The following is a 12,642-nucleotide window of genomic DNA, read 5'->3' on the forward strand; positions in this document are numbered from 1 at the left end:
CAGCTCTGAGTTCAATGTACCATAAAATAAGAACCACTTCAGTAATAACAGTTACTTTAACCACATAGTCATTATAAGAATGCATTCTGGACAAAGAACATTCAAACTACAAAGAAGCAGGCATTGCCAATAGCCTTCAAAAGAGAAATGGGCTTCTTTATCTGGGACAAATATAGACACAATTATTTCCTCAAAAATGGGCAGAAAATTGCAACACTATGAATACTGCAGAAATTGTGCATTTATCTCATTCTATCAAGAAAATAATCTTCTTACCAGTTTAGTTCAAGCAGCAACAATCAGTTGCATTTTTCCTTTGTAATGTGTTATCAGAGTGGCCATTATTGGACAATATCATCACTGTCATTATGAGCTATCATTATCAACTCAGTGGAACAATAGTAGTCTGCACACACCAAAATAGCAGAGTAGATTTGATTACCTCATCCACTGTGTTTTCAGTGTATTATGATATACTTTACTTGCTGTTACTGAAATCAGTTTGATAGATATATATTTGAAAATTACCTGTGCATCCACAAGGGTTGCGTTGGCCAAGCTCTCGTTGATGAAGACATGAACCAGGGCGGTGGCACAGAGGGAGGGCGCTCCACTATCATTGACCCGGATCACCAGGCGGTGCAGACCTCTGTGGCGCCGCTCCAGAGGTTCTGCCAGTGTAATCACTCCATTAGTGTGGCCAATCTCAAACAGTCGGAAGGGATTTCCCCCCACCAGATCATAGTGAAGGTCTGCATTTGGGCCAGTGTCTGAGTCTATGGCAGTTACAGTCCTGACTATGGTACGGGCACTGCTGGCGGGTGGAAGGAGAGTGTAGGACTCATTGGATGGAGAGGTGATTGAGGGGGCGTTGTCATTTTCATCTGTCACAAAGAGCGAGACAGTGGCGGTGGCAGTTTTCCGGGGCTCACCTCCATCCACAGCCCGGACACGGAAGGTGTAGGAGGAAAGCGTTTCACGGTCAAACGATGCAGAAGAAAAGATAGTTCCTGTGTTGTTGTCAATGGAAAACATGTCTTCCTGCTCTTTCTCACTATCTTCTCCTTCCACCTTCTCCACTGACTTCTTCTCATCAACTCCATCCATTTCTACAAACAGACTAAGTTCTGCGTTCTCGCCTTCATCAGCATCTGTCACGGTGACCATGCCAACCGGGCTGTTGGCAAGCAGATTCTCTTTCACGTAGAATATAAAGATTTCCTGAACAAACTTTGGAGCATTGTCGTTGCGGTCGGTCACCTGAACAACAACTGTTGCGGAGCCTTGCAGTGAAGGTGTACCCTTGTCCTTGGCAATCACTCGAAGTTCATACCTCTCTCGCTCCTCACGGTCAAGAACCCCTGTGGCACGGATATCTCCATTATTTGCATCTATGTAAAATTGCCCGTTACCAGCAGGGTCCAGGGAGTATGCCATCTCAGCATTCTTGCCGCTGTCTGCATCTGAGGCTAACACTGTGACTACTCTTTCACCAGGTGAGTTGTTCTCAGCAAAGTGGACTTCCACAACGCTCTGGGCAAAGATGGGGGCATGGTCATTGATATCTACTACACGCACCATCAGTGAACTGTTGCTTGACAGACTGGGGCTGCCAGAATCTACTGCCACAATGGTAACACTGTACTCTTTGGTGGCCTCATAGTCCAGCAAGGCAGAAGTATGTAAGAAGTATTTTTTCTTATTCCTGTGGAAATGATCAAAAAACAAATGTCATGAATGTGCTTGCTATGCTCGACAAAAAAATAACACAGATCTTGATTTCAAAGTAGCCAAACAAAAATAATAGTGCTCTTCCCTTTTAAGGCAATTAACATACTGTATTTATCATCCACCAATTATTGTGCCAGTTGCTATTGTGATGTTTTTTTCATTGTGATTTTATTTTTAATTAAATGTTAACAAAATGTGAGCAAATCTTAAAAATACCCAGTTTTAATCACACAGAAGCCAAGGTGACATCCTAAAATATTTTTTAAAACTGAAATGTTTGATTGTCAAAATAGTCGATATAGATATTTTCTGTTAATTAATTAATTAATAAATCATCTAATCATTTCAGCTCTACTATGCTTTGGTCTTTAAAACACTTCATTTTAAGAGACCCTTCTCCAAGGCTGCAGTTACCTGCAAAGACACAATATTTCTAGAGAAACTGTGACTGATTCTTTAATTAAATCCACTAATCGATTTGCTGAAGACCTCTCATGATTATTACTTTGTCTCAGAGAAGGACAACCCTACAGTCAACTCAACAACCAGCCTTATAGGTGTCATAAAGAATAGCAGTGTTATTCTGAAATGGCCTTCCCTACAGTATATCCCTCTTTCCCTTCATTCAATAGCTCTAGAAAATATATTTGCAATTGACTGAAGAGCATTGACATTAGCAGCACTGCAGTAATAGTATTACTGAAAGTCTAAAACCCTTGACTTCAATGAATGCTCAAACTTAACCGATTGTATCACATTCAAACTACTCTATAGACTTTGTAAATGAGAGGCAGTACTTGAAAACATCTGCATGAAACAACACTTCACTCTTCTCTAAATCCTCTGTGGAAAATAGAAATTATAGTTTTTCTTCCCTAAATAGACGTGTGGGGATTCTTATAGCAGCTGTTTAGCTTAAAAAAACCTATGGAATAAAAACATCGCTGATTTAAAATATATATGTATATACATACTTTATATAAATGATTAGGTTTTAAATTTAGTAAAACATAAATGAATACTTCACAGGGAAATGTCTTAGAAATTAGTCAGGAACTATCTTCAAATCAATGTATAGATCTTGAATAACTCTGAATAAATGACTGTGTGTTAGATAACCAAATGACACATTTCTAAATGACATGTTAATGAACCTGTGTCTAATCATTATGTATTTTTCTTAATGAATAATAACCAGTTTTAAATTAATTATTTCTAGTATATGTGAATCTGGTGCTTAATGGCACATAATTATACAAATGTGATTTAGTTGTTATTGTCCCCCCTCAGGTTATTCAATATACTAAGCTGTATATAAAATGCATCATTACTTCATGACTACTTTATGATTCCTGACCATTATTGTACTCCCTGGAGAGAAGAAGTGCATCATTTTAACCAAATGACATTGACTGGTTTATTTCTACAGTATCTAGCAGTCTGTTTTTATTAAATTCTTTGGAATGGCTTTCTCTAACCTTCTGTAAGGGGTTACCTTTGTTTTGGCTTACCTGTCAAAGGATTCATCTGCAGGCATGGGTGGGAGTGCTGTTTCACCAGCTGGCTTCAATGTGAATGGGACGTCTCCTACGACTGTGCACGTCACAGCTCCATTCTCTCCCTGGTCTCGGTCTGACACCTGTACCAAAGCTACTGGTGTGTCCACCAGAACGTTCTCTGGAACTAACGCTGCTCCATCTCTAACAGGGATCCGTCCAATCTTTCGGATCTCCACCACTGGGACATTGTCATTTTCGTCCCGGACAGCCAAGATCACAGTGGTGCGGTCAGTGCGGGGTGGCTGACCTCGGTCTCTGGCTGTTACTGTGAACCTCAGTTGAGACACATCTTCCCTGTCAATCCTGTGAAGGACGCTCAGCCATCCAGTGGCCTCGTCCAGCCGAAGGAGTCGCCTGACGGATTCAGTGGCCGCTCCAAAGACATACTCAACTTGCCCATTGACTCCAATGTCGCGGTCTGAAGCTCTGACCTGAAGGACAGGTGTACCTGGAGGAGCGTTTTCTGCCATTTCTGCCTCATATGTGGACCTCTCAAACTGTGGGCTGTTGTCATTCACATCACTGATGGACACACGAAGTAGGGCTTGGGAGGAACGTGGTGGGTTTCCACCATCTCGAACCCTGAGGATGAGCTCATATGAGTCTTTCTGCTCACGATCCAAAGTGCCTTTCACAATTAGCTGTGGTTGTTTTTCCCCATCTGGTATGTCTGCAACTTGTAGTTCAAACACAGTGCTCCGGGGTCCTCCTCCATTATCTCCACTTCTACCCCTCCGGTCGCCACCTCCATCCACTCTCGCAATGGGGTTTCCTCCTGCTGTGCGTCTTGTTGAACTTGACCCAGCAGCACCATCTTGAATCAGCTCATACCGGTCAATTCCATTTCGGCCAAAATCCCTGTCTGTTGCTGTGGGCAGCAGGTAAAGAGTTCCTATGGGGCGATTCTCCTCAACTGAGAGCTGGAGAACAGGTGAGGGGAAAGAAGGTGTGTTGTCATTGATGTCTGTTATGACAACACGACCTTCAAACAGGTCTACCCAGCTCTGCAGTGGTCCAATAACTGACACCTCAAAGTCCAAGAAACACTCATTTTCATCAAATATCATCTGGCACTGTGGGAGCTTCTCTCTGTCGATGCGCTTTTGGCCAGTTGTCAGCTCACCTGTCACATTATCAATCCTAAAAAACTCTGAGCCACTCTCCAAGGCGAAGGTGACGTCCCCGCTTCCTGTACCTGCTGTGAGCCCCAGGTCGGCGGCCACGTTGCCAATCTTGACGTCAGGTGGGCCCTCCTCCGCTACTCGGTACCGGAGAGCTGAGTCGGCACCCGGTAGCTGAGTCAGCAGCTGCAGCACTAACACCACGAGGCTGAGAGCCTGCGCCGCGGAGGAGTGCACTGCACCAAGCCTCTGCATGGCGCCTTCCTTCTCTCGCATCTCTCCTTCCCACTGTCTGCCTCTGAGCTGCCGCTTGTTTTTTCTTTAATGCTGTTTTGTGGTCTGGTGTAGTTCACAGCGTGGGTGTTTGATTTATCCTTTCTTACCTTCCCCTGCCGCTCTCTGCGGACAGCCGCCTGAGGTCCGGGGAAAAGCTTCCGCACTCTCACACTTAAGGCTCCTTTCTTTTATCCTCCTCTTATTACCCAGCAGGGCTTTTTAAACTTCTATAATAATACTCTCGATGTCTTGCTGGGCTGTTCACGCCACAGAGATGTCAAAAAAAAATCCATGCTGCTGCGAAATAGAAACAACTAATTCATCAGCCTTTAAATAATCCACTTCAGTCTTTCTTTCCCGTAAAACCGGAGATCAGACGAGGTCGCTTATCAGTTCATTATGCCTCTTGTAAATTATTTTATTCCAGTCACATTTGGGACAGCAGCTTTTCTCGCGGTTTTCACAGTTAGAAACTGCAATGCAGCACCACACAAAAGGAAAAAAAAAAACACTGCTCAGCTCACCGGACGCCGAGGAAAATTAACTCGCATCCGCAAAAGAGGAATTGAAATCAGTTTGAGAAAAGTCTTTGGGATGCTGTTACTGGATCTCCTCTTACCTTCAGATCCAGCTGCGTTTTCCTCTTTTCCCCGCAGTGGAGCAACGTGCCAAGCAGTCGGATTCCTTCACGCAAGTTATGATGAAGACAAGAGTGCTTCAGAGCGAGTTTCTCATTGTTGTTTTTCCGTATAAAACTGAAAGGGAGAGCCTCTTTAGAAGGGCTAAAATTGAGATTCCAACATCATCCCCAATTAAGCTTAATCCATGCAGTTTGTGTCCGGGATGGATGTCTCGTGATGGACCAAGAGTAGATGCGTCTTTTTCCAAGAGTCCCGCATTCTCTCTCTCTCCTCCACATGCGCCTCCTCCTCCTCTGGCTTTTTTTTCTCTCACCTGCACTGCTTGGGACTGCTGCTGCTGCCGGTCTCAAGCGAGTGAGGAGAGTCTATAGCGTCTCTAGAGACTCATACTCGATAGAAGCTGACTAGATCGTCGAGCACTAGAGATATAGAGAGCTAGACATCTTCTAGAGATTATCTCTCGATTCTCATCTCTACTTAGTCTCTCTCTCTCTCTCCTCTCTCTCTCTCTCTCTCTCTCTCTCTCTCTCTCTCTCTCTCTCTCTCTCTCTCTCTCCCTTCCTGCTACTGCAACATTTTCCCCGGCCGCGTAACTCGATCGCTGAGCTGTAACGGGAGAGGCAGCAGAGGCGGTGTTGGGTCGCCGTGTGTGTATGTCGGTTACCGAGGACAGACCTCACCTCCCCCTGTCATATAGGAAGATTAAATGGCTTGGTGTCCCGGCTGCTGACAGCTCCTGGTGGGAAAATGTCTTTATTCACACATTCATACATAGGACAAAGAGAGACGGGAATAAAAGAGAGTGATCTCGCTCTAATACAAGTCAGCTCAGTGCTAAGTCATATTTCTGCTGTTGCAGCTCTTTTGCTGGGGCAAGTGTAAAAGCACTCATTCATTCTTTTTTTGAAAGAGACATATATTTTCACACACACATAATGAGAAAGTACAGTAATTTATACTGTAGACTACTGGTGCACTATAATGGACTATAGCCTAATGGTAGCCATACTCCTCTACTGCAAGAAATGTTGTGATAAATACATAAATAATGCATACAAATAAAAAGTAGTCTAATTAAAGTATGTATATGTGTAGTAGGCCTATATTATGTGTAGTAAGTATATTTGCTCCTATACATTTAAATATGTATTTTTTTAGAGGGATGAGGCATGCTTTCTGTTTCTTTGTTGGCAGTATTCTCCAGCTCACAGGCTACACACTCACTGAGGATGTTGTCTCTCAGAGGACCGACCTGCTCGGTGAGCAGCGCAATGCAGCATCGGTCTGCTGCTATTGAACACTACCGGGGCTTCCACGCTGCCGCTCTGTTAGACCGCCTCTGCATTTCTAATTTCCACTCAGGACCAACTGTGCCGCCCTGCCTGGCTAGAAAGCAGGGAGTTCCCCCACCATAATGTTATTGACCGAGAGAGAGTTCTGTTGTGTCTACAAGCTATTAGTGAACAGTTGGCTGTCAGTGAGTAAACAAAGACAGACTAACTGCAGAGAGAGGTCACAAATATGTCTCTCTCTCTCTCTCTTCTTTCCAACACGGCCACCCCCCTTTCCCTCTCTGTCTCTCGTTGACTTTTCCCTTATGTTTCTCTCAGACTCTCTTCCTTTTCCATCTCTCACTCTCTTAGCTGCACCAGGAGAAAGTTGTGTGTGTGTTAGTTCGTGCCGGCGTGTGTGTTTATGGGCCGATATGTTTAGCATTCTAGAGGAATCGGCACGCGTCCGCTCCAAGCGCACCCACGCCCTCTGTCGTTCGACCCGCGCGCGCTTTTATTTCCCTCGATATCAATCGGGATTTGCCCTGTGGGGTGTGTGTGTGTGCGTGCGCTTATTAGCATGCATGTGAATATTAAATCGGTGAAAAAGACAGTTTTATAGAAAGATGTTTTTGCATGTGTGTAGCTTGGTTTACTTTTCAGGTGATTTCGGAACACTTAAATCAGATTTGACCTAATGAAAAACATCTAAAATAAATCTGTTGGCCTGAACACGCTGTTATATCCAAGCCATTAAGATATAATTGAGCATGAATCCTCTTTCATCAGCAAATGAACTACAGTTTAATTTGAATATTAAATGAAAAGTGCTAAATGTGTGTGTGCTTGCGTGTGTGTCACTGCATGTAAGCCTTTGTGCTCTAAAGTAAGGATGTTCTTTGTAGACACATAACCTGGGTTGACATCCGCTATTGCCTAAAGGCCTAATCTGTTTGTGCCATCACAAAAGAGGATCACAGCTTCAACACATGGTCTATAGGGAAACTTTGGAAAAAAAGGATGACAATCTTGACATACATATTTGATAGCATTTGGCAACGGCAACTGTTATTCAAGTGAAGTATGAGAGATCAAGCTTGCCAGATATCCTCAAGACATGTTGTGCTCATTCTGCAGGCTCTTTAAGGTCTAACATTGTGGATATGTAACAGACGTAAAATATGTCAGGCTTCGAATATACAGGCAATACTTGTTTGTTTAAAGTCAGTCTGTTTAAGTCTTTGACAACAAATCATAATGTATTATCCTTTGATCAAGCTTTAAACCTCATCCTACATACTGTAAGGACTACAACCGGGTAAGAATTAGGAAACAATCAGCTAAATGTATTTCTTCACAAAACATTATTAGTTGTGTTATTAATTGTCATCTGAAAACTGCAGTTTAATAATTTAGAAAAGTTGCAGTTTATTTGCATATCTCTGCAAAATTAAAATAGACAGAGCATATGAAGAAATGTGTGTCTTCTGCATTGTGTCTTTTTCTTCAAAACAAGTGACTGAGTGACCCTAACCAATTGATACTGTGTTTTTTTAAATTAAAACAAATGGCAAATGGGAACTTACTAAATAGTAAAATCTATTAAAACAGCTGAGGCTGTCCCATAGGACCCCAATAAACAGTTTTTTGATGGATACAACTGAATCAGAATAATGGTATGAAAGCATTTGTAACACATTGATTGACAAATTCTTGAAAAAATGTATGATATAAAAAAATGCATACTCCTCAAAGAAAACTGAATTGGATTATCCCCTTGATTGTGTCATTGTGTCTGTTGCTGTGGAGATCAAGTCTAGAAACTGTGTGATCTTGGAACTTTCTAATAACTTATTTTTCAATCCAGTGTTGCTAAATACCATTCTTGTTAATTATATTAAAAAATGTTTGCTTTTTCAGTTGAATTCAGGACAGTTAAAGTGAGCAGTTTGAGCTTACATACAATGCAGTCAATGACAGAAAACAGATAGTGTTGTGTTGCATAATGGAAAGACCTTTGTTTTTTATTATCCATTTCATTTACATTTCAATGAGAGCTTTTAGTGCAATTTACAGTTATAACAATTGTTGTTGCAATGCCTCTATAGAATTCCTTTAAATGTTGATTGATTCTTGTTTTGATTCAGGCAAACGCATACAGTTCTGCTGTTAAATTTGAGGGTCTGTCTAGTGAGACAACACAAATTATAGTGTACTTGTGGCAAACTTGTTTTTTAGAGCATTGACACAATAATGGCTGCTCTAATTTGTTCCTTTCAACCATTATAATCCTATCCATGGAAAACACATTCAACTCCTTAATGACTACAAGCCTGTCCCTGTGACCTCAATGGTCTAAAAACCCTATGGCAGTCTTGTGTGGCCTCACCTGAATCACATTACAGACCATACTGTATCCTCTGCAATTCACCTCCTACACAGACCAGATATGGAAGGATCCCGCCTGGTGGTGGACTGAAGCCCAGCGTTCACCCCTTTGATCCATGAACTGCTTCACACTAATCTCTCCCAACTCACCATGCCTGCCATGGGATCAGCAGCTCCTTGATAGGTAGGATAGCGCAAATGGGGCTAGGGAAAAGCCAAATCCAATACCCTGACTATCACCCCAGGTGAACTCCAGGGATGTGCACTCTTATAGCTTTGGCAATCCCATTGGTAGACTTCAGAAGGAGCACCCCATCTCTGCATGCCGTGACCTTAATTAGAATAATGATGACAGTGACTACCTTTGAATAACCCACACTCTAAGCTAAAGTAGAAATATATAACTGTTGGTTAAATTCTACATTTCTTTTGAATTCTTTGATCACCAAGAAATAAGTCCACCATCAGTTTTGCAAATTAAGTAAAAAACAGACTCAGCAGGGGTTGATGAAGCCCAGCTATCTATGGCTTAGGGTGGTAGCAGAGTCTGAAGTTGGAGACTTCAGGCCATATTTTCCAACCAAAAATATAAATAATAGGGTTAGCAAGAGCTAGATGTGAGAAGTGAAATAAAGACAGTGGTCAGCGTTAGGCAGATTTTAAACGAGAAATAAGCAATATGGGACACACTTGAATTCTATCCCTCTGTCAAGTGCTTCAGCTCACAGAGAACCAAAAGGAAAATACTTAAAAAAATATATACTTTCAAAGTTTCAATGTATGAACGATTAGTCTGAAGTGATCGTCAACTTCATGGCGAACAATTCGTTTTTTCCCATATAATGTATTTTTACAACTTGACTGCTCCAATTTATTATCCTTTATTATCCTCTGCATTATATAAAGAGCACAGAAAGAAAGTATAAAGCAGACAGCAGGCTCATGCCCTTCAATGTGATCAAAACCTTAACACAGGACACTCAGTAGCCGGAGCACTCTTCTTTATGACGTGCTAAACAGGAGGCATCAAGGTTGGTAAAGGTAAATTGCTCAATAAGCCGGTCAAGAACGCCAGCTCTGTTGTAGGCCTGAGTCCAGATTGTTTAGAGGTAGTTTCTGAGAGAAGGATGAGGACCAAGAATAAATCAATCCTGCATGACCCCTATCCTCCCATAGTCATGAAAGAAGAAACAAAGTAGCAGCATCAGCACCAACGGGTCACAGGCTCTCCTTTATACCGGGTTATATTTTTCTTTAAACACTAGATTAAATTAGACTGTGGAAAAGCTTAATTAAAACGTCAAACACTGCTACAGGGCTGGACAGTTTAAGGTGGAATGCCAGTAAGTGTTGTCCGTAGTTTGATGTCTTCTGAAAGCAACATTAAACAACTACTGTAACTGAGCTCTAAAGAGGCTAGATTATGTGCGCTCTAACTGCAGGAATATCAGTAAAAAAAAAAATACAAATGTAACATGTCCAATGGAAAGAAGTGTCTCCAAGATCGTGACAGCATATGCCAACTCAGACAGTCTGCAGTAGCAAAGAGGAACAGCATTTGCAAGTGGAAAGAACCCATCAGGGATATGACACATTTACAGTTCAGGGAGTTGACAAATACTGCTAATTGTCCTGCAACCATGTATAGCCAGCTGCTGTACTCAATTACCTAATTAGAATATATATTTTTCCTAAGTGTCTATCCTTGCCTATCTTATTATCTTCATATCAATCTAAACTGAACGTCACCTTTTACAGCTGCATCCACTTTGCATTTGTTTTTGATTAACTGCTTACGCTGTGTCCCTACATGCCCCTGTATTCAGTAATATTTACATCACTTTAATATACTTAATGTTGATCTGGCTCCCACTTTAAGAGTCCAGCAGCAATTCTGTAACCCCCTGGGTTATTTTTATTAACATGCTTATCTTACAAGTTTATTAGCACATGTCATGTAATGATGTTAAAAAAGATTGTACAAGGTTAACACTTACTTGCAATGTAGCTTACTTAGTTTCTGTAAAAGCATATTACACAAGCGTTTTACACACGGTGAAGTTATAAAGCAAACCTGCTAATAACTTTAGCTTATAGTTCCACTAAGAGGAAGGATTTTGGATTGTTTACTTGAATAATAAATAATAAGAGTGTTTTCCCTTTTTTAAATATTATTTTGGCCTTAACTTAGTGAAATACATTCAGTTGTGACTTAAATATATTATTTAATGGATTTTTACTTTTTTGAAATCGTATTTTTACATTAATTATTATATGTGAAAACGATACAGTATGCATGTTTTGGCATTTTTCTGACAGTCCGTTCTTTTATGTTGCCTACATTAATTTGACTAGTAAGAATCTCTGTCCCTTCACTCTGGCTGCCTTTCGCAACACTATGAATGAGCTCTGGTCTCAGCTGTGTGGAGAAAAGTTAGTCCCCAGATGTCCTCCAGCTGATGCTTCATGTTGAATCATACATCATGGAACTGGTTTCATTCCCTAAGTAGATCAGGTGCTTATTGGTGAAACCTGTGACTTCAGGCCATCAAGACTCACATGACATCTGTAATCTGTTTAATACAACATAGTATATAAATTAAGGGTGATCTTATTGATGGGCTACACTATCTGTTGATATTCATTTGAAATAGTGGATTGGTGGTCTCTATGAGGGCTGATCAGATGATGCAAAACATTGAGACAATTTCTCAATGGAGATGTGATATGACTCTAGCCATGACAGCCTCTTTCATTAATATTAATATTTAAAAAAATGCCCAAAAATGTAGTTATTCCATTTAAAAATTGACACTTCCAGGTGAAAAATAGCAATTTTTCCCCCTCTATTATCGCTTTAATTTCCATAAACAAAGTTGTGTATTATTCACAGCTGGGGATATTTCACTTATGTTATGCACAAATCACATCGATCATATTCATTAATAATTTCAATACATGCTGTATGGAGTGAGCCTTTGAGTAGAGGGACAGAGAGATAGCTCTACTTCTCTTTTTCTCTCAGTCAGCCATTCTCACCTCCACGTATCCATCCACCCACAAGCACATACACAATCACACAATCAAGATGCAGGAAGTGGATATTCTTCTAATCTGCAGATCAAAATAGACTTGATCTTATAGATATCAATCCTCAACGTAATTGCATTAACATACATTTCCTCTTCTATTTCTACCTTCTACATCCTACTTGTCAGTTCTGGAGGAAAGGTACAAGCAGATATGTCTTGAAAGAGCAGTGAACATGCACAATTCATGTGCACACACACACACACACACACACACACACACACACACACACACACACACACACACACACACACACACACACACACACACACACACACACACACTTGCTTTTTTTTATAAGTGATCCTTCATCTCTCCGAATCCCTCTCTAAGGCTTCTCTCCTAACCCCCTCTTATGCTGTCTATAAAGATGTCTCCCATTCTTCTTTTCATTCTTTCTCTGGCAAGACGTTGAAAAAGCTTTAATATGTCTCTCTCCGTCTTAACACTCAGGCCTACATATAGTATAATATAGCTCTTATGTCCCTCAAAAACAAGAAATACAGTATACAATATAAATCCCCCTTGATCCACCACAGTGGCCATTTGCTTTGTTAATGAAATA

At 41.1% G+C, this 12,642-nt stretch overlaps 2 protein-coding genes across 2 annotated transcripts in view; one reads left to right on the plus strand and one right to left on the minus strand.

Annotated features, from left to right (window-relative positions):
- The window catches only part of LOC117474796 (protocadherin-7-like), a 35,281-nt gene extending 29,662 nt beyond the window's left edge, over positions 1-5,619 (minus strand). The window contains exons 1-2 of the mRNA XM_034120801.1: positions 3,243-5,619; positions 529-1,705 (exon numbers count right to left, since the gene is read on the minus strand). Of these exons, the coding sequence (XP_033976692.1) occupies positions 529-1,705; positions 3,243-4,687 (2,622 nt within the window). The 5' untranslated portion in view covers positions 4,688-5,619. The remainder of the gene's footprint in view (positions 1-528; positions 1,706-3,242) is intronic.
- Positions 5,620-6,490: 871 nt separating this feature from the next.
- Positions 6,491-12,642, plus strand: part of LOC117474797 — a 123,649-nt gene continuing 117,497 nt past the window's right edge. The window contains exon 1 of the mRNA XM_034120802.1: positions 6,491-6,610. Within this exon, the coding sequence (XP_033976693.1) occupies positions 6,491-6,610 (120 nt within the window). The remainder of the gene's footprint in view (positions 6,611-12,642) is intronic.

The sequence above is a fragment of the Trematomus bernacchii genome, unplaced genomic scaffold, assembly GCF_902827165.1.
Source record: "Trematomus bernacchii unplaced genomic scaffold, fTreBer1.1, whole genome shotgun sequence".
Lineage (NCBI taxonomy): Eukaryota > Metazoa > Chordata > Actinopteri > Perciformes > Nototheniidae > Trematomus > Trematomus bernacchii.